Source organism: Caenorhabditis remanei, chromosome V (assembly GCF_010183535.1).
Source record: "Caenorhabditis remanei strain PX506 chromosome V, whole genome shotgun sequence".
NCBI classification, from domain to species: domain Eukaryota; kingdom Metazoa; phylum Nematoda; class Chromadorea; order Rhabditida; family Rhabditidae; genus Caenorhabditis; species Caenorhabditis remanei.
The window spans coordinates 1,771,015-1,795,626 of record NC_071332.1 but is presented as its reverse complement, the minus strand read 5'-3'; the positions used below and the strand labels follow the sequence as shown (position 1 = coordinate 1,795,626).

At 39.2% G+C, this 24,612-nt stretch overlaps 11 protein-coding genes across 11 annotated transcripts; 5 read left to right on the top strand and 6 right to left on the bottom strand.

Annotated features, from left to right (window-relative positions):
* Positions 1-2,192: 2,192 nt before the first annotated feature.
* On the bottom strand, positions 2,193-3,499 carry GCK72_016740 (uncharacterized protein; the record flags this gene model as incomplete). The annotated part of the gene is made up of 5 exons (XM_053731659.1): positions 2,193-2,450; positions 2,510-3,016; positions 3,072-3,244; positions 3,301-3,386; positions 3,432-3,499. 5 exons carry the CDS (start codon positions 3,497-3,499, stop codon positions 2,193-2,195), a joined length of 1,092 nt encoding a protein of 363 aa, XP_053580572.1.
* Positions 3,500-3,750: 251 nt separating this feature from the next.
* Positions 3,751-4,872, bottom strand: GCK72_016739 (uncharacterized protein; the record flags this gene model as incomplete). The annotated part of the gene is made up of 4 exons (XM_053731658.1): positions 3,751-4,047; positions 4,098-4,428; positions 4,474-4,646; positions 4,696-4,872. The coding sequence occupies 4 exons, from the start codon at positions 4,870-4,872 to the stop codon at positions 3,751-3,753; spliced, it is 978 nt and encodes a 325-aa protein (XP_053580571.1).
* Positions 4,873-5,747: 875 nt separating this feature from the next.
* Positions 5,748-7,361, top strand: GCK72_016738 (uncharacterized protein; the record flags this gene model as incomplete). Its single annotated transcript, XM_003101680.2, has 2 exons — positions 5,748-6,157; positions 6,782-7,361. 2 exons carry the CDS (start codon positions 5,748-5,750, stop codon positions 7,359-7,361), a joined length of 990 nt encoding a protein of 329 aa, XP_003101728.2.
* A 32-nt stretch (positions 7,362-7,393) lies between these two features.
* GCK72_016737 (uncharacterized protein) lies at positions 7,394-8,879 on the bottom strand (the record flags this gene model as incomplete). The annotated part of the gene is made up of 4 exons (XM_053731657.1): positions 7,394-7,551; positions 7,596-7,920; positions 8,330-8,523; positions 8,573-8,879. The coding sequence occupies 4 exons, from the start codon at positions 8,877-8,879 to the stop codon at positions 7,394-7,396; spliced, it is 984 nt and encodes a 327-aa protein (XP_053580570.1).
* A 795-nt stretch (positions 8,880-9,674) lies between these two features.
* Positions 9,675-11,975, bottom strand: GCK72_016736 (uncharacterized protein; the record flags this gene model as incomplete). The annotated part of the gene is made up of 4 exons (XM_053731656.1): positions 9,675-10,110; positions 10,164-10,405; positions 11,111-11,524; positions 11,610-11,975. The coding sequence occupies 4 exons, from the start codon at positions 11,973-11,975 to the stop codon at positions 9,675-9,677; spliced, it is 1,458 nt and encodes a 485-aa protein (XP_053580569.1).
* Positions 11,976-13,068: 1,093 nt separating this feature from the next.
* Positions 13,069-14,127, top strand: GCK72_016735 (uncharacterized protein; the record flags this gene model as incomplete). Its single annotated transcript, XM_053731655.1, has 3 exons — positions 13,069-13,154; positions 13,206-13,961; positions 14,007-14,127. The coding sequence occupies 3 exons, from the start codon at positions 13,069-13,071 to the stop codon at positions 14,125-14,127; spliced, it is 963 nt and encodes a 320-aa protein (XP_053580568.1).
* A 1,167-nt stretch (positions 14,128-15,294) lies between these two features.
* Positions 15,295-16,341, bottom strand: GCK72_016734 (uncharacterized protein; the record flags this gene model as incomplete). The annotated part of the gene is made up of 3 exons (XM_003101609.2): positions 15,295-15,424; positions 15,470-16,246; positions 16,295-16,341. The coding sequence occupies 3 exons, from the start codon at positions 16,339-16,341 to the stop codon at positions 15,295-15,297; spliced, it is 954 nt and encodes a 317-aa protein (XP_003101657.2).
* A 460-nt stretch (positions 16,342-16,801) lies between these two features.
* GCK72_016733 (uncharacterized protein) lies at positions 16,802-17,425 on the top strand (the record flags this gene model as incomplete). The annotated part of the gene is made up of 2 exons (XM_053731654.1): positions 16,802-16,887; positions 16,936-17,425. 2 exons carry the CDS (start codon positions 16,802-16,804, stop codon positions 17,423-17,425), a joined length of 576 nt encoding a protein of 191 aa, XP_053580567.1.
* A 2,468-nt stretch (positions 17,426-19,893) lies between these two features.
* On the bottom strand, positions 19,894-20,097 carry GCK72_016732 (uncharacterized protein; the record flags this gene model as incomplete). Its single annotated transcript, XM_003101611.2, has 1 exon — positions 19,894-20,097. One exon carries the CDS (start codon positions 20,095-20,097, stop codon positions 19,894-19,896), a length of 204 nt encoding a protein of 67 aa, XP_003101659.2.
* Positions 20,098-20,271: 174 nt separating this feature from the next.
* GCK72_016731 (uncharacterized protein) lies at positions 20,272-20,517 on the top strand (the record flags this gene model as incomplete). Its single annotated transcript, XM_003101639.2, has 1 exon — positions 20,272-20,517. The coding sequence occupies one exon, from the start codon at positions 20,272-20,274 to the stop codon at positions 20,515-20,517; it is 246 nt and encodes an 81-aa protein (XP_003101687.2).
* Positions 20,518-21,924: 1,407 nt separating this feature from the next.
* Positions 21,925-23,723, top strand: GCK72_016730 (uncharacterized protein; the record flags this gene model as incomplete). The annotated part of the gene is made up of 5 exons (XM_003101592.2): positions 21,925-22,133; positions 22,198-22,329; positions 22,383-22,491; positions 22,539-23,377; positions 23,429-23,723. The coding sequence occupies 5 exons, from the start codon at positions 21,925-21,927 to the stop codon at positions 23,721-23,723; spliced, it is 1,584 nt and encodes a 527-aa protein (XP_003101640.2).
* Between the last annotated feature and the right edge of the window lie 889 nt (positions 23,724-24,612).

Below are 24,612 nucleotides of genomic sequence, written 5' to 3'. Positions count from 1 at the left end.
GCCGAGATATACAGTTTTCAATTTTGGAGCTTATGAAGTTTCCTGAAATTTTTTAAAATCCGTATAACTCCGCCCATTTTAAGCGTACAAAAATAAAAAAAGGGTATTAGAATTCCTAAAATTTCAGCTTTTAAGATATATAAATAAAAATATTCTTGAACATTTTCTGAGAACTACAGACCTTGGTTTTCAACAGGGGTCAGTTCTAGAAAAACGTATTACCCGAAATTTTCAAAATCGCATGAGGAATATCTAAAATTCAAAAAACTTTTTCAAAAAGTGAAAATGTTGAATTTTAGTATCAAAAATTATTCAGAAAAACTGTTTCTTTCACCACAAACTCAATTTTAGAGGACACTTGCACTCAAATAAACCTTTTTGATGTTTTTTTTCACACCATATGTATATTTTATGTTCCTCTTGTTATTATTCTTGGCCACAAAGAAAACATAAAACCATGTGAATAAATACATAATACAATACGAAAACTCATGATTTTTCCTTTTTTTCTCAGTTTTTGGATATTCTAACAAAGTTTTATTATTGACGCATATTGCTCTAAACGCCTCAATTCCCGTTTTCCTGACTTTGGTGGAAGAGGTTTTTGTAGTCCTCTCGGACAAAATTCCTCAGTTTTCCAAGAAGTAATTTTTTGTAAAAATTAAGGAAACGAGGAATTGACCAAAAATCTTGTCCGAGAGGAGTACACGGCCGCACGGAAAAACTCTTCCATCAAAGCTCTTTTTGCGTCAGGAGATTGTGACGTTGGTGTAGCATATGCGTCAATAATGAAAGTTTCCAAAAAAAAAATTTGAATTATTGGAATCTGATATAAAAATTTGACTTCTGTATAATTTACCTGTATAATTTACGGCACACCTCAAGGTACAAAATTCACTGATAATTTATGAGAAAGAAAATGTGAAAACATAGATCAAAAAGGGTCTAGTTCACAACTTTCCATATCAAAACATAAAACCAAATTCTTCAACCTCCTCCTCTCTTCAAAGAATGCAATAAAGCAAAAGGTGCTAAAACAGTGGAAATGAAAATTGAAACCACGCGCGCGCGTACATCAAGACTGATTGATAAGAAAAGGAGCCACGAATTTCCAATTTTTTGGTGATAAAGTACATGTGTAAGTCGGAGCTAAGCGCCCCCCTCTCGCTTATCAGACCAACGGTTGGTTGGTTGCCTGTCGATTAGAAGACGGGAATGGAGAATGTTTTATAGAAAGAAGAAGAAGGGAAGAGTGGGTTGATTGAAAAGGAGAAAGTTGATAATCTGATATTCAAATAAAACTCACCAAAACAACTCATTAGAACGGATGGGGGAACAAATAGAAATGGACGCTGATGCCGCATGTAAAGAGATGACACTAAAACAGGCGAAAATATTGAACCCAAATACTATATATGATTCAGATTTTAATAGGGAAGGATTAAAGGGATTAAACGGGGTTGTGTTTTTATATTGTAGTGTTTTTGATTTGTTGTTCCTTGCTGTTGAAAGCGCGCTCCATTGAAATTTTTGTTTTGTTTTTTAGTAGAGCGCATTTGCATAGGTAGCTGTATCTGCCAGTACATTTGAAGATTCGGCCACCAGTCAATCAACGTCAACTGCTAAGATTACAGAGTGAAAGATCGCCGATGCAAATGCGCTCTATAGACAAACACTGATTTGTGTGAAGCGCGGTTAAAACAATTGCGTTGAAAAAAAGATCTCACTTCTCAGTGGAGCGCGTTTACCTATGCTGTATCCGTGGAGTTTAAGGATAACCAGGGTTACATAAGTTAGAAAAGTCAGCTTCTTCCCACTTTTCCAAATTTCGCAGAGTATCGACTCTCAATGTGTTGGCGACGATACAAAGACTATTTTTATGAGTTTTCCGGTAAATATAGAGTGAATTTCAACTTCAGACATAACATTTTCTAGTTTTTTTTAGCCCATATCCAGTTACATCAATGCGAAATTTGCTCCCTCCAATGCTCAAAATGAATTTCTCGTGATTTCAGCCTGGCACTACAGTTTTTGGGACGATTTTCACAGATTTTCAACTTCACAACTTCAGCTAGGCCATTTCGCTGAATATTGACTCCCAATGTGTTGGTGACAATGCAAAAATGTAGATTTTCAAACTTGAAAGAGAAAACTTTTTAAAAACAATATTCATTCATTTCATTCATCTTATTTCATTTTCCTGGAACATATCGATACTCGAACTCCAAAATCGGGGTACGGTCGTTTCCATATTTCACAATCACAAACGGATTATTAGTCGAGGATCGTGTCTTGTTCCACAGATTATCATCATCACAGCAGACCAACGGACTAACAATCCGACGATCAGTTTTGTATTTCAACTCCACTCCATTATAATCACAGAAATCATGACAATGGAATCCGTAGAGTTCGGTGATTCTCACCTCGATTGTGGATCCTTCAGGCGCCTAAATATAATTTGAGTTATTTTATACTCTCCCAGGCTGCCTGGTCCAGGCAAACCAACCGTCACATGGAAAATAGTGTTTTGTGGCATAGTGTTCGGATCGATTCCCTTCTTGTTAATAGTCCTCGCTATAACATTTTTCCATTCAGTTTCCGCAGTTAGTACTATTCCATCGAGCTGGTCACACAACTGTCCTCCAAATCCATCAGTACACAGACAAGCATCACAGTTCGCCGGATTCTGATAGCCTCCGTTCTTACAGTCCAGTTTAGTCGGGTGGCTATCACAGTTGCATTTATAGTAGTCATTCAGAAGGATCATATCATAAAACGCGACTCGCAGACTTCCCATGGTGTAGTTGTACTCTGGATCCTTTGGCCAACGGAATCGATCCCTCCAGTACAACATAACGCTTCCATAGTCGAATGGCACTGAATTGATAGTATTCTCTTCTATACCATCATTATGATCATTGGAATCCACTACGATATATTGGTCCCGATCGCTTCTAGCCTGTCCGTGAGCTATACCAAGTGCATGCATTGTTTCATGGAGGGCTACACCGAACTGAAATTTTAGTAGCTTATAGATAAGGGCACCCATTGGACCACCCAAAACTCACCGCCGCACAGTTGTACGCGAAATTCAAGTCCTGCTGAAATCCATAAACCATGCCAAGCTGGGAGTTACACAACCGTCCCTCCTGAATCCGGACTGCAGATTCTGCTGTTTCATCATACTTGAATTTCAGGCAGGAATGACTGCTGAGGTACTGGAAGGTGTCGCGGAACATGGCTTGCATTTCAAGGGCTGAAAATTTCCAGATCTAGATTTTCTGACTAGGGGCTTACGCAAGTTGTGGTAGTAGTAGTTCATAGTGTTATTAGTCCATTTGTTAACATCCGATAGAGCTTGTCGTTTTCCGCGGTTTCGGTTTCTGAAAACTTTCAAAAAATCTTAAATTATGTAGAATCCCTCTTACTTGTGATGTGGCGACCCGGCGAAGAGACCAGTGGCAGCTACCAACAGTAGGATTACTGTCAACTTCATTGTGTTGCTCAGAATGTGAGTGAGTACTGTACTATTTCGCTTTTATAACACACCTCCGTGGAGTAATAAAAAAGTGATAAAACGGTTGTTGGACTCGGTGATATACTTACTCGAGAAAACCAATAAAACACCTTTTTCGGAGGAGTGGTACAGAGAACGCACACTTGCTAGGTATACTGACACGGACCTGACAGGTTTGATGAAGACAAAGAGGAATATGCGGATTTGAAATATTCATTTTGAATGCAATATTAGTCAGAAGCTATTTCATTAGTTACCTCTGAAACAGTTGAGTTCCCTGGCACATATCGATACTCGAACCCAAAAATCGGGGTACGATTGTCTCCATACTTCACAATCACAAACGGATTATTAGTCGAGGATCTCGTAGTATTCCACAAGTTATCATTGTCGCAGCAGACCAACGGACTAACAATACGGCGATCAGTTTTATATTTCAACTCCACTCCATTGTAATCGCAAAAGTCGTGACAGTAGAACCCATAGAGTTTTGTGATTCTCACTTCAATTACTGATCCTTCTGGTGCCTGGAATATGAACTCTTGATATCTGAAAACTTCTCTCAAACCATTCTCACCGTAACATGGAAAAAGTGGTGAACTGGCATTGTATTGTTTTCGATTCCTTTTTTGTTCCAAATTCTTAGTCCATTACTTTGCCACTCTGTGGATGCTTCAAGTACAGTTCCAACTAGCTTGTCACAAAGTTGCCCTCCAAACCCATCGGTGCACAGGCACTCATTGCAGTTAGCTGGATTCTGATATCCTCCATTTTGGCAGTCTAGTTTGACTGGATGGTTGTCACAGTTGCATTCATAGAACTCATTCAGCAAGATCATATCGTAGAAAGCAACTCGCAAACTTCCCATTGTGTAGTTGTATTCTGGGTCAATGGGCCATTTGGTGTCACTGAAACTCACAATTAGAACATATTCTATTTGAAAAACAACTAACTCTCTTGCATATAACATAACACTTCCATAATCAAATGGTACCAGATTAGCAGTGTTTTCTATTCTGTCATTATGATTATTTGAATCAACTACAATGTATTCATCACGATCAGTTCTAGCCTGACTGTGAGCAAACCCAAGTGCGTGCATAACTTCATGAAGAGCCACTCCGAACTGAAATTTTTTGGACTCAAATTAATAAATGTTCATAGAAAACGCTTACAGCTGCACAGTTGTAAGCAAATAACAGATCCTGCTGCTCATCCCGCATTCCATAATATGACCAACAATTATTGCCCAAGTTGATTTTAACGGAAGATTGGGCATTCTCGTCGTAGTTGAATTTCAGACAAGAGTGGCTGCTTAGGTAGTTAAATGCATCTCTGAACATTGCTCTCATCTCGAATGCTGAAATCAGACTTTATAGTTTTTTGAGTTTTGAAGACTTTAAATCCATACGCAAATCTTCAAAATAAAAATAATTCATAGTGTTGTTTGTCCATTTTCTGTACTCTGGTAGTGCTTGTCGTTTATTTCGCGGACCGAAAACAGTTATTAGTTTGCAAAATATCATAGGATCCAAACTCACGCATAACTTCCAATTACAGTACCAACGGCAAGGGTGAGTAGAATAAAATTCATGACAGAACTCATTGAAGACTGTAAACACTCTGAGGTTTATATAGTAAAATTAAACATGAGTCATGTGTGTTTCAACAATAGTTATACAAGAAAAGTCCATTATTTTGTTGTATAAGAATTTGAAAAGCGCTGGCAGGACAATAGTTTTTGACTTTTTGAGTGATGGCATTGTGCTCTATTATGCAGAATTTCTTGCTCAATTGTAATTTAAACTGCATCAGTAAGTCCGATGCAAGCTATCAGCTGTTTCATTTTTTGCGTTTCCTTCTTTTTTCCAATTTGAAACTGATCATGTCTTATTTCAATAAAATCGGTTTTCTTGAATACGCCCTCTCATTGTACTTTGTGCTTTTCATTATTCACTTTTTATTATACCTCCCGTCCCTCAAAAGAGTATTACTGTTGTCATAAAAAAGTATGTATGTATATAAAAAGAGAAAGCCCCCCAGTGAGTACCAAAATGATTCCTCTCCTACTTCTTCTATGCCTTCAAGGAAATATTGCCAGAATTATAGAGAAGCGACAAGTATTTCAACGTGGACCGGACCATGAGCAATTCAAATGGCCTAATAATACGGTGCACTACTATTTTGATGACAACCTGTTTGGTGAGATTAGCAGGGTTTTCAGACAATGAGACTTATTCCAGATCTCTCAATGTCGGAAGCCGTCCTACGTGCCATGGAACTAATCTCCACTCACACTTGCATCAAATTCTCCACTGAACCTTCCGATGTCATGATTCGAATGGAGAGTGACCCCACTCAAAACTTCTGTTACGCGGAAATCGGTCATGTCCGACCACATCAAAAATTTAGCTTTGTGTCCGCATGCTATTCCTCTGGAGCAGCCGCGCATGAGCTCATCCACAGTCTGGGATTCATTCATACTCATCAGCGATCCGATAGGGATCAATACCTGGATTTCAAGATGAATTTAGAGGATATGACGCCGGATATGAGGGATCAGTATAAGATATATGAAGGTCAAACTCTGTATGTGCCCTATGACTATGGAAGTGTGATGCATTACCCCGATGAGAGGTGAGTTCGGATTGAATGTCAGAAACCGCCCGTGTCAGAACCACTCAGAACAGAACAAAAACTGCAAAATGTAGGTTTAATGACTAGTTTTGATCCGGCCGGTTGAATTTTGAATATCTAGGGAAACGCGCTCCACGAAACTTTAACTATAAAATGCGCTCTATCGCCATCTTCGTAGACATACAGCTAACTCCAGTAGAGTGAGATTACAAGATCAGCTCCAGATATTGAATCAAGCCATCATACTCGAAGGAGCGTAACTCGCTTCAAACTGAGTTTTATGAGCTGAAAAGTATAACAAAATGCAGATCTCGGTGAGATCTATGTCTATGACTAGAATGTCTACAATGGGTTTTTCACCATTTCTCTTCTTTTTGGCACTTGTTCCCATCCCGCAGCACACTAACAAATAGCCATTCGGTCTGACCGCCACGGGGCGGGATTTAGAGTCAAAAACTCGAAAAAAGTCGGAAAATGACACTTTAGCCCGGTCTGTGTTGCCATAATATGTCACAGACAAAAATCTCGCCGAGATCTAAAATTTGGTATACTTTTCAGCTCAAAAAACTCGGTTTGAAGCGAGTTACGCACCTAAAAACTGAAACCTAATCCAACGAATTCCAGTGGCAACTACTACCCAATCGAGAAAAACATCCGTATGACGGACACAATGGGTACCGAGATGCTGGCCTTCTACGACTACCTGATGATCAACAAGTACTATGAATGCTCCTGCGACACCGACCTAAAATGCCAGAACAATGGATACCCCAACCCCGCTAACTGCTCTCAATGTAATTGCCCATATGGTTACGGTGGAGATGATTGTAGCCGGCGCGCTGAGCCAGGGCAGACTGTAATAGCAACACTGGAACCCCAGACAGTAACCATAAAACTGGATGCAGGGTTTAGAAATGGAGATGAACGGCAAGTGGATTTCATCTACAGTTATCTGTGGATTGAGGCCCCCGCTAACAAATCTATCGTAACTCGCATCGAGCTTGTCTCCAAAGAAAAATGTGTCCCTGGATGTAGTCGTGGAGGTCTGGAAATCAAGATCAATGATGATGACAGGTTGACAAGTCGACGCTTTTGTTGTGGTACTGGACAATTCGATCGGTCATTTCATTCACCAACAATTGTCATGGCGTATAATTCGGTTGGTATGGATGAGTACATTATTCATTATAGACATGATCCATAATATAGAATAATATAATATAAAGAATAAAGATGTTAAGCCATTGTTCTAGAAATACTCTTCGCTGATGCAACTTTCCCAGTCGTGAAGGTTCCTGTTATACTATCACGAATGGGTCTTGTGAAACATATCATGATAATTGTGGCGGCAGTTCCATGGTATGGCATCAATATGAGAACTAATTGGAAATGACCTAAAATTTGAATTCAGGTGCGATAGAGCGCGTTTTCCACTCACCACCATCCGTTAGTTCGTTCCCAATGGCAAACTTCAAAAACTCGGAAACTGGGAATATAAAAAACAAGGAATTGATTATTGCTTGAAGAAAGACGCTAACAAAAAACATTTTCTGCACTTCTATAGTTTTTTTCGACGCTGTTTTCTTAAGAGCCCGAATTCGGAATGGTATAGTTATAACTGAGATAACGACCAGGAATAGAGTGGTAGTGGTGACAGAGCACATAGATACAAGTGACGTCATGTATTGGTTATCTGTGATTGGTGGGAAAATGAATACATTTGGGCATTGGATGAGGTTGGAGACGGGGAGAGAAGGGTAGGCCTGAAAATTGGAAGGTGTTTTTTTAAGTACGCTCTACCGTACAGGGTTGAGCGGAATGCAGTTTTACCCAGCTACCGTACTCTCGTTTAGAGACAGCGAGCTACCGCATATTATAGTATCCTTGATTCTGTCTCCATGCGTTACGATTTTGAAATAAATTTTGTCCAAAACAAGAGAAAAAAGAGTTCTAGACTCCTCAATGCATGACAAACACGATAAAAACTATGACTGAAAACCCAAAAGTATGAGTTCATTGGTTTTTCTCGCTTCTCAACCGTACATTTTTGTAGTTGACATGTTTTTTTTGTACGGGAGATTAGTTTATCTCACAAAAATTGGGAACTGGGTCTTTGACTACAAGTTTTGCCATTACCGTACTCGGAGTGGTACCGTACCAAAACATACATACCTGAGAAAACTGAAACTTGTACTCCTTCTGCTTCTCAATTGCATGTGGTGTGCTGCTGGTCAGATATAAGAAAATGACTATTAAATTCAACCGGAATAAGTAGACCAGAACTTTAATTGGGTCAAATTTACTGCGGTCCGGTCTTGCTGCCTCGAGACGGAACCGTAATAGCTCAATGGTGGATAACGCGGAATCTGAAATTTCATCAACTAGGTTAAATTAATAAAATCTAAAAATCCTTACGTGTTATAAGTATAAGTTCCAGATTCATTACTAAGACACCTGGCACGTCTAAATACATGAAGACCCCAGCGCTTCTGTATACTGGATAAGGGAGGTAGGACACTGGTAATGCAAGAAATGAAAAATACATTTGCGACACAAAACTTCCAATTGTGTGCCATAAAAGGAGTCGACTAAACGAATGGAAATTCTCATTTTGCTTTTTGCAAAGAGCTCTGAAAGCTAAGGAATACAGGATTATAGATAGAATATGAGGGTATCTCATGAGAGATGCATATGGCTCGGGTGCTGACTCGTAGCAGTTCATTTTTTGTGTACTGGAAGAGTGTTGAAATTGTCGGTTTTGTCGCATTGATCTAATCATCCTAATCCAATCAATTTACCAGCATGACTATTGAGTCAGAAGGAGGGAGAGGGGGCAAGTCACAGATTTTGTGCTTGATGTTTTGACTCTTGGCGGTGATTAACTTTGCAAAAATTAGGAATTATGAAATTTTCAGTCAAAAAAGTTTGAAAGAGTGTCACCAGGTCCCATGAGCATATTTATATTAATTAGATAAAGCAAGGATAGATCTTTATTTTTGAAGTTGACAACTTTTTGATAGTCCTTGTGGTTTTTGAGATATGAGCCGTGGAAGTTAGCGGTAGGGGGAGAGAGACGCAGAGAAGGTAGAGTGTCTGACTTCTCTGCGTCTCTCTTGATGCTCTCTATCGCTTTCAGTGGCTTGTCTTTGAAAGCGCATATCTCGAAAGCGTGAACAGTTATCAAAAAGTTGCCAACTGCAAAAATCTAGCTCTCGATTAGATCTACACGAAAATATAAAATTTGGGTCCCGGTCACTCACTCAAACTTTTTGTTGCGGTTTTTTTGAACAGAGCCATCTAGTATCTATAACTTCAAACAAAAATGAAGACAGTAAACTCATAAACCTCATTCGATAAAAAATGTTGTCTGGGACTTCTCTTATCTCAATTTCAAAACCATGCATATCAAAAACTATGAGAGCTGTTTAAAAACTTCCAACTACAAAAAAGAAGATCTATTTGTTATCTACACAACCATAGAAAAAACTACAAAATTATATTCAACTATTTATTAAAATCAGCCAATGCATTTAGCAGTATTGTTAGCCTGACATTCAGTTCCAATATGTATGGTTCCAGCTTCCTTCTCACATTCCTCATTCTCAAATGTCTCCTCAGTAGAGGTGGTGCACTGGCATGTCTCTGTTTCGGTAGATGTGAAGTGACACTCCTCAGTGCATTGGCATGAAGTTTCTGGCTCTTCTGTTGTAGGTGATCGAGTTGTAGGTGCTGGTGGAGGAGTAGTCCTTGTTTTAGTTGTGGTGGTTGGCTGAGTAGGTGGCTTCGTCGTGGTACTGGTAATGGTCGTCGTTGTGACTGGCGGCGTATCTACATATTTATAGCTGATTGTCACTCCACTCTTCCCCCTCCTTTGATGCATAACAATCGGAGTTGGGTTCAGCTTACTCAGCACCACGGTCTGCATCATACTTGTGTCGGTATTGCAGCAGTATCTGAAACAAGCCCATATTGTTTAAGTACAAAGATTCTATAACTTATAACCCACATCGGATTCACAATTCTCGGATCCTCATCGACTTTCACCTCCACTCCATTATCATCACAACTGTCGAAACAGGAAACATTGACAAGTTGCTGGATTTTTACTTCAATTTGTTTGTCAGCTGGGGCGCTGATCCAAGCATAAGCCATAAGGTAGGTGTTGGTGTAAGAGCCATCGTTATAACCGAACTCGATGAAGTCTTCAGTCCAGTTTGGAGTGGCCGTGTAGAGGAGGGCGCCGGGTGGCTGGAAGAGTAGAGGGTTGAGTCGCTACGCAGTCAATTTCTTTATGTGGAAGATACATAGCATAAACTATTATTGGAATGACAATTTCTTTGCGGTGGAGAGCTTCATTGAGATTTCAACAACAAAAAGTTCAAAATAGAGAGTTTTACTTATGGCCCGCATACTTGCAAACAGGGCCAAAACGGACCGACACAAGCCGGGTCAAAACTAGCTTCAAACTCAATATTATGATCTGAAAAATATACTAAAATGTAGATCTCGGCGAGATTTTATTCTGTGACATATTATGGCACCGCAGACCGGACTAAAGTGCCATTTTCGGACTTTTTTCGAGTTTTTGACTCTAAATCTCGCCCCGTGGCGGTCAGACCGGATGGCTATCTGATAGTGTGTCGCGTGATGGGAACAAATGCCAAAAAAAGGAAAATTGTGAAAAAACCATTCTAGCTCGGCCCACGGCGCATTTATGGATAGCCTTCTAACCGCTAGCACGCCAGTTACATTGATCTCGCCAAGACCTACATTTTGGTATAAATTTCAACCTATACGATTGCGTTTTAACCGAGTTACGCCCCTGCGAAAATAATGGCCTGATTAACTATCTGGCACTGATGATGTAATCCCGCTCTGCGATAGAGCGTAGTTGCTTACTTCTCACAGGTGTTCCGTAGAGCGCGTTTTGAATACCCAGATTTAATCACCTACCGCTTCATCACACAGCCGCCCTGCATACCCAGCAGGACAAACGCATTTATCACAATTCGACGGATTCGTGTATCCTCCATTCTTACAATCCAAATTCATTGCACAACTACATGAGTACAAAGTGTTGATATTCACCATATCATAAAACGAGATACGCATATTTCCCATGGTCTTCTGATATCTCAACTGCTTTGCTGTAAGTGATCCTACTCCCAGTGAACTTCCTCTATAATGCATCGCACTTCCATATTCATAGGGAACTGCGTTGAAGGTGCCATATTCAATTTGCATATTGTGAAGGTATCTTTCCGGGATCATTGTGAAATTCACGGTGACATACTCATCCCGATCGGATCGAGACATGGTGTGATGTACACCTAAGGAGTGCATCACCTCGTGCACGAAGATACCCATCTGAATAATTATCTGATATGGAATTTCCGCGGGAACTCACCATTTGACACTCGTCATCCAGAAACAACTCTTGTTCCCCACCAACCATTCCAACGAAAGAGGAACATCCACCTCCTTTACTCACAAATTTGATTCGGTTTCTTTCTGTACTACTTTCCACGAATTTGACGCATGTTCGATTAGAGATATGCTCCAGGGCATATTTCATCAAATCTCGTTTTGCTTGACTAAACGCGTCTTCAAAGTAGTAGTTAACCACTCCACCTGTCCATGTTCCATATCTTATTATCTGCCGTTTAACTCGGTTTCCATTGAGATTCTGGAGTTGTTCGTCAGTCATCCGGATGTCTCCCTCAACAAGGCCTTCAACTCCTTTATTGGCTTCCATTATATCCACATCTCGTCGAATTGCAGAACCAGCTACAGTAATACAAAAGAGAAGAAACAGCATCTCGGAGTGAGCTTTTTCTCAGCTTTCCATATTTTTATACAGTCATTTTCTTGAGAGAGAGAGAAAGAGGTATTGAATATTCATGAGGTTCCCATGATTATGCGATGGTGGATTTTGCAACTTGATTTTGTGACGATGAGAAATTTGAAAAAAAGCGCTGAACTTGGAATTTAAACTCTGAAGTTCATTATTAGAAGAAAACTTTCTGAAATTTTGCAAAAGTTTTAACTGGAAAAATATTATCTACATGATTTAGAAGACATTTTAAGCACAAAAAAGTTCGAAACAGTGAGATTTTTGCATTGAGAAGCCATAGAAACGCAAATAACTTTTTTCACTAGATATTTAGCAAAAACAACAAAATTCAGACTTGAAATCGGCGCAAAATTTCCGTTCTAGGGATATACAGTACCGTGCAGTCATACAATACCCCTTTTTTCAGTTGAAAATGCCCAACTTTGAGAGTGTTGTTATGGTAAAACAAACATTCCCACAAAATAAATTTTTAATGGATTGAACAGACCAATAATAGAACTACATTTTTGTAGTTGATCACTTTTTTGTACAAACCCTCCCTAGAGAGTTGCATATCGACAAATTCGACCAATTTCAGTGCAAAATAGAGCGATTTTTGAGCTGTCGTCTTGCAATGCCTATAACTTTCTATGGAGCATCCGTACAAAAAAGTTGTCAACTACAAAAATGGAGCTCTACTTTTAATCTGTATGGTTTATACCTAATTTACTTTGTGGGACAATCAGACATACCGTAACACCCCTGGTCATTTTCAACTGAAAAAGAACAAATTTTATAGCTTACTGCACGGTACTGTATATATTTTGGCCTGTAACTCTATCTCGACCTGGGACATTTTCCCAGAGAGGCAAATTGTCCAACAGCAGGTTCTATTTGTCTTTTCTTTCCTAATTGCCTTTCGTTATTCAGTTGGTCAGCAATAGGTGAGAAGAGCAGTCAAATACAAACAATAGGCAGACTATCCCATGACCTAATCTCACTTGTCTCTTCTAAACGATTCTGTGGCATTCTATTCTTTCTATCGATTTTTTTCTCTTTTTGGTTGATATATTCAATAATGAAAGATCCAACTGAATTCCCCCTACTTCATCTACCATTGCTTGCTATAAAGGAAGTTTTGAGCACACTGAGCCCATTAGATCTGTAAGTTTTTTGTTTTTTCAGCGCCTTTGAAAACAAAAAGATAAATTTTAGTTTCAACTTCTCCCTGGCCTCTTTAAAGTCCAAAAAAATTGCAAAGTACTTTTTCAAACAGCACCTGAAATTGCAATATAGGTTGTGGTTAGATATTGAAGAAGAGCTCGCAGTGGGAATCATTGGAACAGAAAACATTTATTACTTTAAGTTAATATCTGACAAAACTAAAGATGGACTTTGTGAAGAGAGAAAATTATTCAAGTATTCAGAAGACCCACTTTCTGATTTCAAGAAATACGTGGAGTATGCAATCGATAATTTTTGCTGGCCAGTCAGTAGCCTTTATTTTAATTTGGGGGCATTCATAGCTCAAAACATCTCAATTATTGATTGGCTCAAATTTCATGTCGAGCCTTTCAGCTATTTTTATTTGAAAAGTAACATTGTATCAGATGAATATGTGTCATACTTCTTAAATAATATCGAAGTTGATTCAAATTTAGTACTAGCAACCAAAATTAGTGATAACTTCCAACTGGTTTTGCCTCGGAGCATTGAAATATTGGAAATCCATCAATCAGATTTCGTCACACTCGATCAACTGTCTAGCTTTGATTGTGAATTAATCACACTTTACAACACTAAAATATCGAATCAAGAGCTCAACCAATTCTTCAAAAACTGGATGACATCGAAGTCTAATATCAATCTTCAAACTTTTTCAATTCACATTGAGAACATGGAATCACTCGAAACGATTTTTGATCTACCCCATGAAGTTGTGGATCCAGGAACTGTTCGAACATTGCGCAGGTAAGTTTCATGCTGGGAACAATAGAAATTCAAGAGATTTTTCAGATGGATACATCCATTTACTGTCACTGGAGGAATCGATATTAAAAGAGACGATGGCAGAATTGCTACTTTTTTCATAGAGCCCTATATGGAGTTCTTGCATCTTGTTATGCTTGCTCACTAATTGTTTATATTTGTTCTTCCATGGTCTTTTGATAATATTTCTAATAATAAACATTGTGGGACAATCATGAAGGATATGATCAGCAATCTACAGTACCGTGCAGTAAGCTTTACAAAATGGCCATTTTCAGTTGAAAATGTCTAAGGGTGTTACGGTATCACTGCTTGTCCTCCACAAAGTAAACAATGTATGAACCATACAGAACAAAAAACGTGCTTTATTTTTGTAGTTGACAACTTTTTTGTACGGGCACTCCCTAGAGAGTTACATATGAACAAAGTGATTTCTCCCTCAAATCGTCTCATTTCAGTGCAAAATAGTGCGATCGTTTTAAAGTGACCATAACTCTCTAGGGAGTGTCCGCACAAAAAAGTTGTCAACTACAAAAATAAAGCACTACTTCTGTTCTGTATGGTTTATACATAATTTACTTTGTGTGGGATAATCAGTGACCCTCTCAAAATTTGCCATTTTCAACTAAAAATCCAAATTGTTTAGCTTACTGCACGGTACTGTACATATATCTCCTTAAGGAGTGCTTGTACAAAAAAGTGGTCAACTACAAAAATGGAGATATACTTTTGATCTATATACTCTATTGTCAAAACAAACTTTCTTGACATTCGGTGTTTGCGGATCTAAATTCCCGAGCTTAAAATAAGCCACGCCCTCTTTCCATTGTCTCGGCCATGATATTAGTCGAACTCGCCGATCTTTTCTAAGTATATAGACGAGACAATGGAAAGAGGGCGTGGCTTATTTTAAGCTCGGGAATTTAGGTCCGCAAACACCGAATGTCAAGAAAGTTTATTTCGACAATATAAATATTATAATCATGGGACAGCCAGATGTGTCATGACGCCTTCTCAAACTTTGTATTTTTCTTTCGAAAATACTCTAGATTTATTCCAATCTTGTCTCATTTCGATAATTTTGTTTTTTTTTTAAATTTATTTAAATTTAATTATTAGAACAAAAAAGAAAAAAAACAGAGGATTCAGGTTTACAAGGTATGATTTTAAGGAAGGTAAGGAAAGGATGAAATTTTCAAAACTCTCTTTTCAATTTCAAAATTGAAAACAAGACTTCTGAAAAAAATTTTAGACAGTAAAATTATTATGAGAAGGTTCAACACAAAACGATGATTGCATAGGAACAAGAAAATTCTTAGAAGTTCAAATGAACAAGCATAGCAAGATATAAAGACCCGATACAAACCTGTGTGTAGCAAGTGGCCACGACACCGTCATCCCTTTTTATATCGATTCCTCCAGAGACAGGAATTGGATGGTTAAATCTGAAAAACCTATTTAATTTCTACTTTTCCTAGCATAAAACTCACCTGTGCAATGTGCGGACAGTTCCTGGATCCACAACTTCGTGGGGTAGATCAAAAATAGTTTCAAGTGATTCTAGATCCTTGATGCCAATAAATAAGTCTTGAAGATTCTGATTAGACTTCGACGTCATCCAATTTTTAAAGAACTGGTTAAGCTCCTTGTTAGATATACTGGTTTGGCGAAGATGGATTGATACACAGTTGAAAGAAGATAGTTGATCGAACGTGACAAATTTTGAGTTAGTAATTCCCAAACATTGAACAGTGTTTGGAACTGTTAATTGAAAGTTATCACTCATGGTGTTAACCAAATCGAAATGCCCAGAAACTTCTAAATTTTCTAGGAAGTATAAAACATATTCATCTGAGACTCGGTCACTAAATAATGACACTGAACAATGATTAATAGAGCGAACACGAAGTTTCAGCCAATTAATAATCGAATAATTTTGATCATTCAAATCGTCAAAGTTAAAGTATAATAGACCCAGTGGCCAATTGAAAACTTCCATTGCATACTCAACGTACTTCTTGAATTCCGTAACTGTGTCTTCTGAATATTTTGAATATTTAATTATTTCGTTTTCTTCTCGAAGTCTTCCGAGATTTTCCGTTTTGTAAGAAACTATTTCGTATTCATACAAAACTTCTCCGTGGAATATTTGAACTCCAAGTGGTTCATAGATATTCAATAGTAAATCATATTTTGAAATCGGTGGTTGTTTAGAAAAGTGGCGTGCGATGAGTCTGGTTTTCAGGGAGACCATTGAGAAGTTGATGCTGCAATCAATAAGATATCCACCAGAATAAAATTTAAAATACACTTACAGATCCAGTGGAGTCACTTCGCTCAAAACTTCTTTTATAGCAAGCATTGGTAGATGAAGTAAGGGAAATTTAGAAGTATTTTCCATTATTGATTTTGTTCAGGGAGATAGAAACGAATGAGAATCTTGTAGGAGGTCCACTGTGTGATTTTGCAGTGTAGCAGACTATTTGCCTCTTACTATTTGTCATGAGACCTGACAAAGTGGATTGCTCCAGGGATAGCCTTCTAAATAAGTAACAGATGTGCTGTTCTCACCCGCTGTTTGCCTTAACCATCATACTGTCACGTTATGGGTTTTCATAGAGGGGGGGGGGGGGGAAGCAAGAACCGTATCTGGCAGTTGTTAAAATTAAGACAGCAAACAACATCTTCCAGTCATCGACCCCCACCTCTCTCTTTGTACCTTCTCGAAGGTTCTGTGGCCATCTATCCATCCAACTTATTGATTTTCCGCCACTCGTTTCTTCTACTTATAGTCAGGCCCTTTTCCTTCAAACTTTCTAATAATGGAAGTACCTAAAGTTCTTCCCATACTCCGACTATCATATCTGGTTATTAAAGAAGTTTTGAGCATAATGGATCCGCAGGATTTGTAAGTTTTATTTATTTAACTGAAACATTTAAAAAACTGCAATTCCAGCATCAGCATCTACAAAATCTCACTGAAATTCAAAAAAATTGCGATTGTTTGTTCGAAACAGCATCCGATTTTCAAATATTGTCTAGAACTTGTTATTGATAATAAGCCAATGATTGAAGTCAAAAGAACAGACAAAGACTTTGTGTATAACATCGATTTGGAAGATGAACGTCCCGAAAAAGATTTAATCGACGAATTCAAAGAATATGCGGAATATGTAATGGAAGTTTTTGGTTGGCCTGTAACTCACATTGATTACTCGTTGGATGATTTTCCAGCTCAAAATAAATCGATAATTGACTGGTTCAAACTTCATGTCAAGTCTTCGGATAATTGCAATTTATGGGGTGGCAAATTAGCAGAGGAGCCTTTAACTTACTACTTGCACAATATGGAAATTAGCAAAGATTTGACCATTGGTGTCCAAGTAAAAGATGATTTCAGACTAAACTTACGTCAAAATATTCCATGTCTGGAAATAACTAACTAATTTTTTGACTTTTGACCAACTCATATCTATTGACTGGACACAATTCGTGATGATCTACCTCATGAAGTAATAGAACCAGGAACTGTTCGAACCATAGAAAGGTACAAAAGTTTGAACTTATTTGAAAAGAAGAAGAAGTGAATAAACTTAACTATTTACAGAGGAGATCTTTCATTCCATGTAAAAGAAGGATTTGATATCAAGAGAAATGACGGTGCAGTCGCAACTATATTCACAGAAATAACTAGGAATGGTCTCAAAGTTTATATGCTTGTTCTTTAATTATTTGTTGTGTGTTTTATGGCTTCATAACCGAGTTCTACTTTCATCAGAGCACGAACTTGCAGAATATAACGCGTTCTCTGTAAGACTCGAGCACGGTCACAGTACATAGGGGCCTAGAGTCTGTAGAGAAGTCAGAGTTATGATTTTAATATAAACAAGTATTATGTGTCTTGGGTAATCCATATGCATAATATTGGGTCGCTGCTCCTGGTTACTGTAGTACGGTAGGTGCTCAAAGGTGCAAAAATGAAATTTTTTCAACGTTGTCGTAGGAAGCTGAAATTTTTACCACATAATGTAGGCTCATAAAATAAACTTTTCACAAAGTTTCAAAAAATATGAAAAAAATTTCCCACGTTATAGCGAAAAAACACTTAATTTTCAATATTTTTTGGGTTTAGAGTAAAAAAAAGTGTCATTTTTGAAATAACACCTGTGAGGATTTTTTTTCGAAACAAAGTACGTTTAGTTATCATTGTTTTAAAAAATTACTCAACTCATATCATCTTGTCCGGACGGTCGAAAACTGGCAAAGTTTGAAATCGTGTTTTTCAAAATTGCAATATTTCACATTTTTTTAACAGAAATGAATAGCCCGCGTTTTACTGATAATTTTTTGTATTGGTACTTGCTACTTAATTTTACTGTTTTCTACTGGAAAATGTCATTTTATAAAAAAAACTGAAAAAATTTTTGCTCAAAATTTTTTTTAATTCTTCGGAAAAAAGTGAAACATGGCTTCGGATAACTTCGGATAATAATCAAATGTTCTAATTCTCAAATATTTCTGATTCATACATCGTGAAATATATGGTTCGTGTTTCATTTTGGAGACTTTTTCCAGTTTTTCAAGTTATAAAGCCATTTCAACGTACCCCTATACGTTCGAGTTTTCTACTGAAAACGCAAAATGACAAATAATGGTCAAATGTTGTTAAAACATGCCAAAACACAGTTTATGAAAATAAGAATCATGTTTTGGTAACTCTACGATTGCCAGAGACCTTTTTTTCGAAAATAGCCACCTTATGATTTCATGAGTGCTGTCAAATTTTAGGTTTTCATTTGTATCTTTCCAGATTTCAGGTTTGGTAATTTTGTCCAATTAGTTATTTTGTAGTCCACGTTTTAAGCTTTTTACAACATTTTGAATTTTATGGAATCTTCCAAAAAGAACAAAGTTACAATGTCTCAATGTGACCCGACCAAAAAATTTTGAAAAAAAAAGAAAAATGTTTGTCATTCGCTGGAAACGAGTTTGTTGCACCTGAAACATATAGTGTTGTTCTTGTCTTGGTAAGGCCTATCTTTGGTGAAAACCTCGTTGGAAATATAACGTATCACTCAGGGTCATTCCCTTGTCAGAAGACATTTATGACAACAACAGTGAAGAAAACAATGATTTTGAGAATCTTATTGCTCTAATCGAGAAAGAAAAATCAAAAATATTTAAGAATTAGAACATTTGATTATTATCCGAAGCCATGTTTCACTTTTTTCCGAAGAATTAAAAAAAATTTTGAGCAAAAATTTTTTCAGTTTTTTTCATAAAATGACATTTTCCAGTAGAAAACAGTAAAATTAAGTAGCGAGTACCAATACAAAAAATTATCAGTAAAACGCGGGCTATTCATTTCTGTTAAAAAAATGTGAAATATTGCAATTTTGAAAAACACGATTTCAAACTTTGCCACTTTTCGACCGTCCGGACAAGATGATATGAGTTGAGTTATTTTTTAAAACAATGATAACTAAACGTACTTTGTTTCGAAAAAAAATCCTCACAGGTGTTATTTCAAAAATGGCACTTTTTTTTACTCTAAACCCAAAAAATATTGAAAATTAAGTGTTTTTTCGCTATAACGTGGGAAATTTTTTTCATATTTTTTGAAACTTTGTGAAAAGTTTATTTTATGAGCCTACATTATGTGGTAAAAATTTCAGCTTCCTACGACAACGTTGAAAAAATTTCATTTTTGCACCTTTGAGCACCTACCGTACTACAGTAACCAGGAGCAGCGACCCAATATTATGCATATGGATTACCCAAGACACATAATACTTGTTTATATTAAAATCTGGCCCTGGGGCACACGCTGCTCGAGTCTTACAGAGAACGCGTTATATGCCAACAGTTATTTATTCATTGAACAATTCATTTACTCAGAATAAAAATATCTCAATTATCCTTCTGTCTGCTTCACAAACTTTGGGTTTCCAGTGACACCAAGCGGACGAATCTCTCCGGGCTCGTCCATGAAGGCTCTCTTGGAGAGGTAGTCGTTGACTGGACCCAATCCGTGTCCAGATTCTCCTTCTTGTTCGGAGGAGATGACACAGGTTGCCATACCAATGATAAATAGAAGGGAAAAGATGAGGAGACGCATTGTCGAATGCTTTCTTTGGTTTCTGTTTACCGAGGTGCTTCTTTTAAACGACAAGTTTTTCACATGGTTAGCATTTTTGCAAAATATGCAAATATGAATTTTGATGCTATGCTAACCATGTGAAAATCAAGTAAAATATAAAGCTTGTTCAAAACTTCAAAAGCGTCATCCACCATGAATACCCTCTCCATTCTCTTCATCCTCACCATCGGATTCTCATCTGGAGTCATAAGTCTCCAACTCGTCAACGACGAGCCCCAATTCTTCATGGACCATGGAGAAGTCGCAGTAATCTCTCAAGACAGACCAGATGTTCCAGGAGAAATCTTCGGACGAAACGGCGAGTTTCCGACTCATGTCACGTTCAACGACAATGAGGTCAATAAGGAGAAACCTACTACCAAAAAGATTTATCAGTAATTCTTGGGTTTCTTGTAAGAAATAAGAATAAATGTTTCATATCCAAACTTATCATTGCCATTCTGCGTATATTCCAGTTTCGTTTCCCCTCTCACTTCCTCTTTCCGCGTAATTGCGTATTGTGTTGTGTAATTTCAATGCCCCCTCCCCCCAAACCGCCCACTTCACAGGTACAACCTTGGAAACGTATTCTATAAAAGACGACTTGCCCCCCATTTCACCGTCAGTTCTCTCTGTAGACATGGAGTTCGAACAACGCATCAAAGCCTACCGCTTCGTCGCCTACTCGGCTGTCGCATTCTCTGTTGTTGCCGTTCTCTCGGTATGCATCACTCTTCCAATGGTGCACAACTATGTTCATCATGTCAAGAGAACCATGAATCAGGAGGTGCAATTCTGTCGTGTAAGTTATTCTTCTAGAAGTTTCTTTCCTTATCAAAAGGTTTTGTAGGGATCCGCCAAGGATATCTGGTCGGAGGTCAACCAACTCAAGAGCATCCAACACGCTAACCGTACCGCACGTCAAGCCGGTTATGACGCTGGAGTAACCGGAGGATCCGCGTCCGCCGGAGGATGTGACGCTTGCTGCCTTCCAGGAGCCGCTGGACCAGCCGGAACCCCAGGAAAGCCAGGACGTCCAGGAAAGCCAGGAGCACCAGGACTTCCAGGAAACCCAGGACGCCCACCACAGCAACCATGTGACCCAATCACTCCACCACCATGCCAACCATGCCCACAAGGACCACCCGGACCACCAGGACCACCAGGACCATCCGGAGATGCTGGAGGCAACGGACAGCCAGGACAGCCAGGACAAGACGGACAACCTGGAGCGCCAGGAAACAAGGGACCATCGGGACCAAACGGAAATCCAGGAGCACCAGGAGCACCAGGACAGCCAGGACAAGACGCACCATCCGAGCCAATCACTCCAGGAGCACCAGGACCACAAGGACCAGCTGGACCACAAGGACCACCAGGACAACCAGGACAACCAGGACATGATGGACAACCAGGAGCACCTGGACCAAAGGGACCAAATGGAAATCCAGGACAGCCAGGAGCCGATGGAAATCCAGGAGCACCAGGACAATCCGGAACTCCAGGAGGTGCTGGAGAGAAGGGAATCTGTCCAAAGTACTGCGCCATCGACGGAGGAGTCTTCTTCGAGGACGGAACTCGTCGTTAAGCTGTCCAATTTTTCTAAATCAAATAAATATTTCGAATCATCTAAATTTTGTGTTCTATTTTATAGACATCAACTGCCCCATTAAGACTTTTTTCAGTTCTAAAACGTTTCGTCCGTCTTTTCATCCTGCTTCCTCACAAGATTGATATCTAAAACTCAAAAAAAAAGTTCATGAAGGAAATTTTCGCAAAAATCCTTTTATTTCTCTATTCGTTCAAATGGACAACATGATGCCACGACTTCCTAGATACTACTATAAAATTCTAGCCGCACTTTTTGTAATTTCCCTGTTTGCATTCAAATTTTATTCACTTAATCATCACATTAATAATCTGGATAAGACAAAAACACTACCCGGTAAAGTAGATGCCTACCAGTTTACTCATACATTCGTTCATTCCGCGTATTACTATCCGAGTTCCAAGTCGTAAGTCACCCTAATTAAGTCATCCTAATTAAGGGGGGGAGCCAATTAATGTTTTGTGTTCTAGACTTGGTGACAATGCGGTAGCCCTGGTCACCACAATGAATAAAAGAACCGTCTGGAAGATTACCGATTACAAAATAAATCTGATTGGAACAAACCAATCAACTTCAGTAACAAGACAGGCATCGGTTACAACGTAGCCCAATTTTTTTAGGTATAGATTCGAAATCCCGTTTATTTTTCTTTCAGAGAGCACCGGCTATTTGAGAGATGCGACTATCTACTTATTATGGCTCAATCAAACTTGTTGGATAACATGGATAAACTGGAGATCGAGGCGGAAGGAGTTGTAGTGGAGGTGACAAAAGTGCTCTCTAATGATAAAGTTTGATGATAAAGTTTCAGATCCCTATCAAAAAACCTATTTATATCGCCCCAAAACCTGTTGTCTTCTGTGTCTCCCCACAGTTTGCCGCTGAGCAATGGCAAACTTTTTTGGTGCAAGTTCACGTCTCTAAAAAGTATGGCGCTCACCTCCACCTCTACATAGTGTCCATGGTGGAGTCCTACTTCAACTTGATCCGAGAATACGAAAAGTTGGGATTAGTCTCCATAGAGCCGTGGCTCACTATCAAGTTCCCTGTGACAGACGGCCCATATCTGGAGCCAAATCGAAATGTGGAGCTCCGAAATCAGGCGGCGGCTCACACGGATTGTCTTCTAATGTACAAGGAGTCTGCGAGTTTTGTGGGGATTCTGGATATGGATGATATTCTTATCCCGTATAATGCCAATTCTTATTACGAAGAGTTCGAGAGAGAATATGCAGGAGACTGGCTGATAAGTGCACTTCACTATGACAAGTATGACTACAAAACTATAAAAATGGCGGATTTAAACTCTCAAAGTTTATCCGCTATAGTTAAAAACGCTGAGCGTCTGAATACTAAGGACACTGGGAAGTCATTTTTACGACCTGAAAGATTCAATTCGACATGGAGCCATTGGTCGAGGGCGGCTGAGAAACAACCAATTTATTTTGATGAACATGGACAGAAACTTGAGAAACCATTGTTTAGAAAATTAAAAACTATTGGAACCAATGGGATGTTTCATTTAAAAAATATGAATCTGAGAAGTCTGGAGGACTTGAAAGGCTCAAAGATCCCTCTGAACCCAACGGATAATGCTACTCAAGTTATTAGTGAGACGGACTTAGCAGATATCGACGAAGATATGAAAAGGTATGTATAGTAGGTATAGTAGTCTTAAACAAGTAAAATGTCTTATTCCAGAATGCTATCCCTCCCACAAATCTCTCAATTCGCCACTTACCTTCCCAGAGAAGAATTCTACATGCCGATCATTTTCAACTGCTATAACCAATCCTTCTATCACATCAGGGACATGAATCAAATGCGTCCGGATATTCTATGTGTGAACGCTTATAGTTGTGATCTACCACAACGAGAGGATATGCCATGTGTACATTCGGATGCTAACTATCACTCGGGTCCCGCAATGTGGCCGATTACTTATCATTTTGCGACAGAATCTTACTTTTCGAGAGATATAGGGTGTTATCAATAAAACAGAAAATAAAACGTTTGGAATGAAAATTGATTTATTTGATTGGCAAGAATTTGAAAGCTTAACGACGAGTTCCGTCCTCGAAGAAGACTCCTCCGTCGATGGCGCAGTACTTTGGACAGATTCCCTTCTCTCCAGCACCTCCTGGAGTTCCGGATTGTCCTGGTGCTCCTGGATTTCCATCGGCTCCTGGCTGTCCTGGATTTCCATTTGGTCCCTTTGGTCCAGGTGCTCCTGGTTGTCCATCACGCCCTGGTTGTCCTGGTTGTCCTGGTGGTCCTTGTGGTCCAGCTGGTCCTTGTGGTCCTGGTGCTCCTGGAGTGATTGGCTCGGATGGTGCGTCTTGTCCTGGCTGTCCTGGTGCTCCTGGTGCTCCTGGATTTCCGTTTGGTCCCGATGGTCCCTTGTTTCCTGGCGCTCCCGGTTGTCCGTCTTGTCCTGGTTGTCCTGGCTGTCCGTTGCCTCCAGCATCTCCGGATGGTCCTGGTGGTCCTGGTGGTCCGGGTGGTCCTTGTGGGCATGGTTGGCATGGTGGTGGAGTGATTGGGTCGCATGGTTGCTGTGGTGGGCGTCCTGGGTTTCCTGGAAGTCCTGGTGCTCCAGGCTTTCCTGGACGTCCTGGCTTTCCTGGGGTTCCGGCTGGTCCAGCGGCTCCTGGAAGGCAGCAAGCATCGCATCCTCCGGCAGACGCGGATCCTCCGGTTACTCCAGCGTCATAACCAGCTTGACGGGCGGTACGGTTAGCGTGTTGAATGCTCTTGAGTTGGTTGACCTCCGACCAGATATCCTTGGCGGATCCCTACAAAACCTTTTAATAAGAAAAGAAGGTCCCAGAAGAATGACTTACACGACAGAATTGCACCTCCTGATTCATGGTTCTCTTGACATG